General features: G+C 35.8%; 1 protein-coding gene across 1 annotated transcript in view; it reads left to right on the top strand.

The window, feature by feature from the left end:
* Positions 1-83: 83 nt before the first annotated feature.
* LOC107089143 (protein-arginine deiminase type-2-like) overlaps positions 84-1,642 on the top strand; it is a gene marked incomplete at its 5' end in the record, with an annotated part of 17,497 nt that continues 15,938 nt past the window's right edge. Inside the window, 3 exons of the mRNA XM_015381742.1 lie at positions 84-229; positions 508-619; positions 769-876. Of these exons, the coding sequence (XP_015237228.1) occupies positions 84-229; positions 508-619; positions 769-876 (366 nt within the window). The remainder of the gene's footprint in view (positions 230-507; positions 620-768; positions 877-1,642) is intronic.

Below are 1,642 nucleotides of genomic sequence, written 5' to 3'. Positions count from 1 at the left end.
CCCCTAATAATAATACGCGGAATAAATATGTGCAATAGTAGTAGGTGGGCCATGCCTTCGGCATGTGGCCCCCCTAATTACAGAATATAGTAGCGTACTCATCCCCCTTTTTTTCTTTTTTTAAGGGCGTTCCTGAGACACCTGTTTTCACAGACAAAGTGGTGTTTAGAGTTTCGCCATGGATCATGACGCCCAACACCCTCGAGCCTCAGGAGGTGTTTATCTGCAGGTTAGAGAGAACTAATGAATGATAAAGATGTTTGTCAGTAGCTTCGCTAAAGTCGTCCTTCCTTTTTGTTTAGAAGCAATTCAGGCAGCGTAAGCTTGATTGTTTTCTTATCTCATTCCAGCTTTTTCAGAAAACTAAAACTTGAAATTGATAAAACTCAGTTTCATTCATTAAAAAAAGAAAAAAATCATATCCAATAATCAACGGCTACAACATTTTGACATGCTGTAAAAAATATATTTGTTAACAAAAAAATACATGTCTGCTTGTGATTTCAGTACATCTGATAACTACCAGTTCCTCAAAGGAATGAAGGACCTTGTTTACAGGAGCGGACACCAGCTGAAGATCCTCCAAGAATACAAGAACAGAGGAGACCGCTGGATTCAAGTCAGGAAATCTAATGAACCTTTATTCTAAAGATTGTTCTTTGACATAATTTATTCATTGTCTTTATAGGATTCTCATAAAGAGGATTTGAACCAATCACCTGAGAACAACTGGAATATGAGATGGAAAATATAATGTGTGTTTTTCAGGATGAGCTAGAATTTGGCTACGTTGATTCGCCCTATCACAGGTTTCCTGTTGTTCTGGATTCACCAAGAGATGGAGAACTTGATTATTTCCCCTATGGTGATCTCCTGGTAAGAGTCTCCGTTTTCCTTTGAGATCAAATCTTTTTAGATCCAAAATATTTTTTGGAAATGTTTGATGTCCATCAAAACCATCAAAACATTTAATGTTTACTGCTGTGAACGTCATAGTTTATCAGTAGACAGTTTAACAAATGCAACTGGTTGGCCTGTAAATGGGTTGTAGGAAATAAGTGATTACTACTGGCTGGTAAGAAAACTGCTTTTTGTATTTGCATTGATTTCAAATTATGTTTACAGTGTAAAATTTGCGACTCAATGACCAAAAGTAGAAAGGACTTTAAAGTGTGTGATTACCATGCACTTTGGGATGGACATCCATCAAAAGGAGTTTGAGCAAGCAGGCTGGCTGTAAAATGTTTAGAGATTACCCAGTTACACTTTGAGAGTTTCAAAGGCTGCAGCAAGTCTGTTTACATCAAATGCTGCCCCTTCTGGAGCTTGAATACATCTTAGAAGTTTCACTGACACAAAAAGTGAGACATAATTGGTCAATTTTTGTAATGTAGTTTACAAATCATTACAGATGCACTGATCTGATACCTGGTTCAGATATTGGCTGCGATATTGTCAAATTAGCTGGATTGGTTTTAGTAATTTGATTTCTGAGATCCAATCCAGTGCATATTTTTTTCTTTTTGATGATTTTTTTTATTTTTGTATTTGTTAATTAATAATGTAAAGTACATTTATATCTATGTTAATTTGTTACCTTTTTATAACAATGTTTATGTCAAGGCTAAAGCCTTCACTCACA

The sequence above is a fragment of the Cyprinodon variegatus genome, unplaced genomic scaffold (assembly GCF_000732505.1).
Source record: "Cyprinodon variegatus isolate N-32 unplaced genomic scaffold, C_variegatus-1.0 Scaffold241, whole genome shotgun sequence".
In the NCBI taxonomy this organism is placed as follows: Eukaryota; Metazoa; Chordata; class Actinopteri; order Cyprinodontiformes; family Cyprinodontidae; genus Cyprinodon; species Cyprinodon variegatus.
This window is presented reverse-complemented; position numbering and strand designations above follow the sequence as displayed.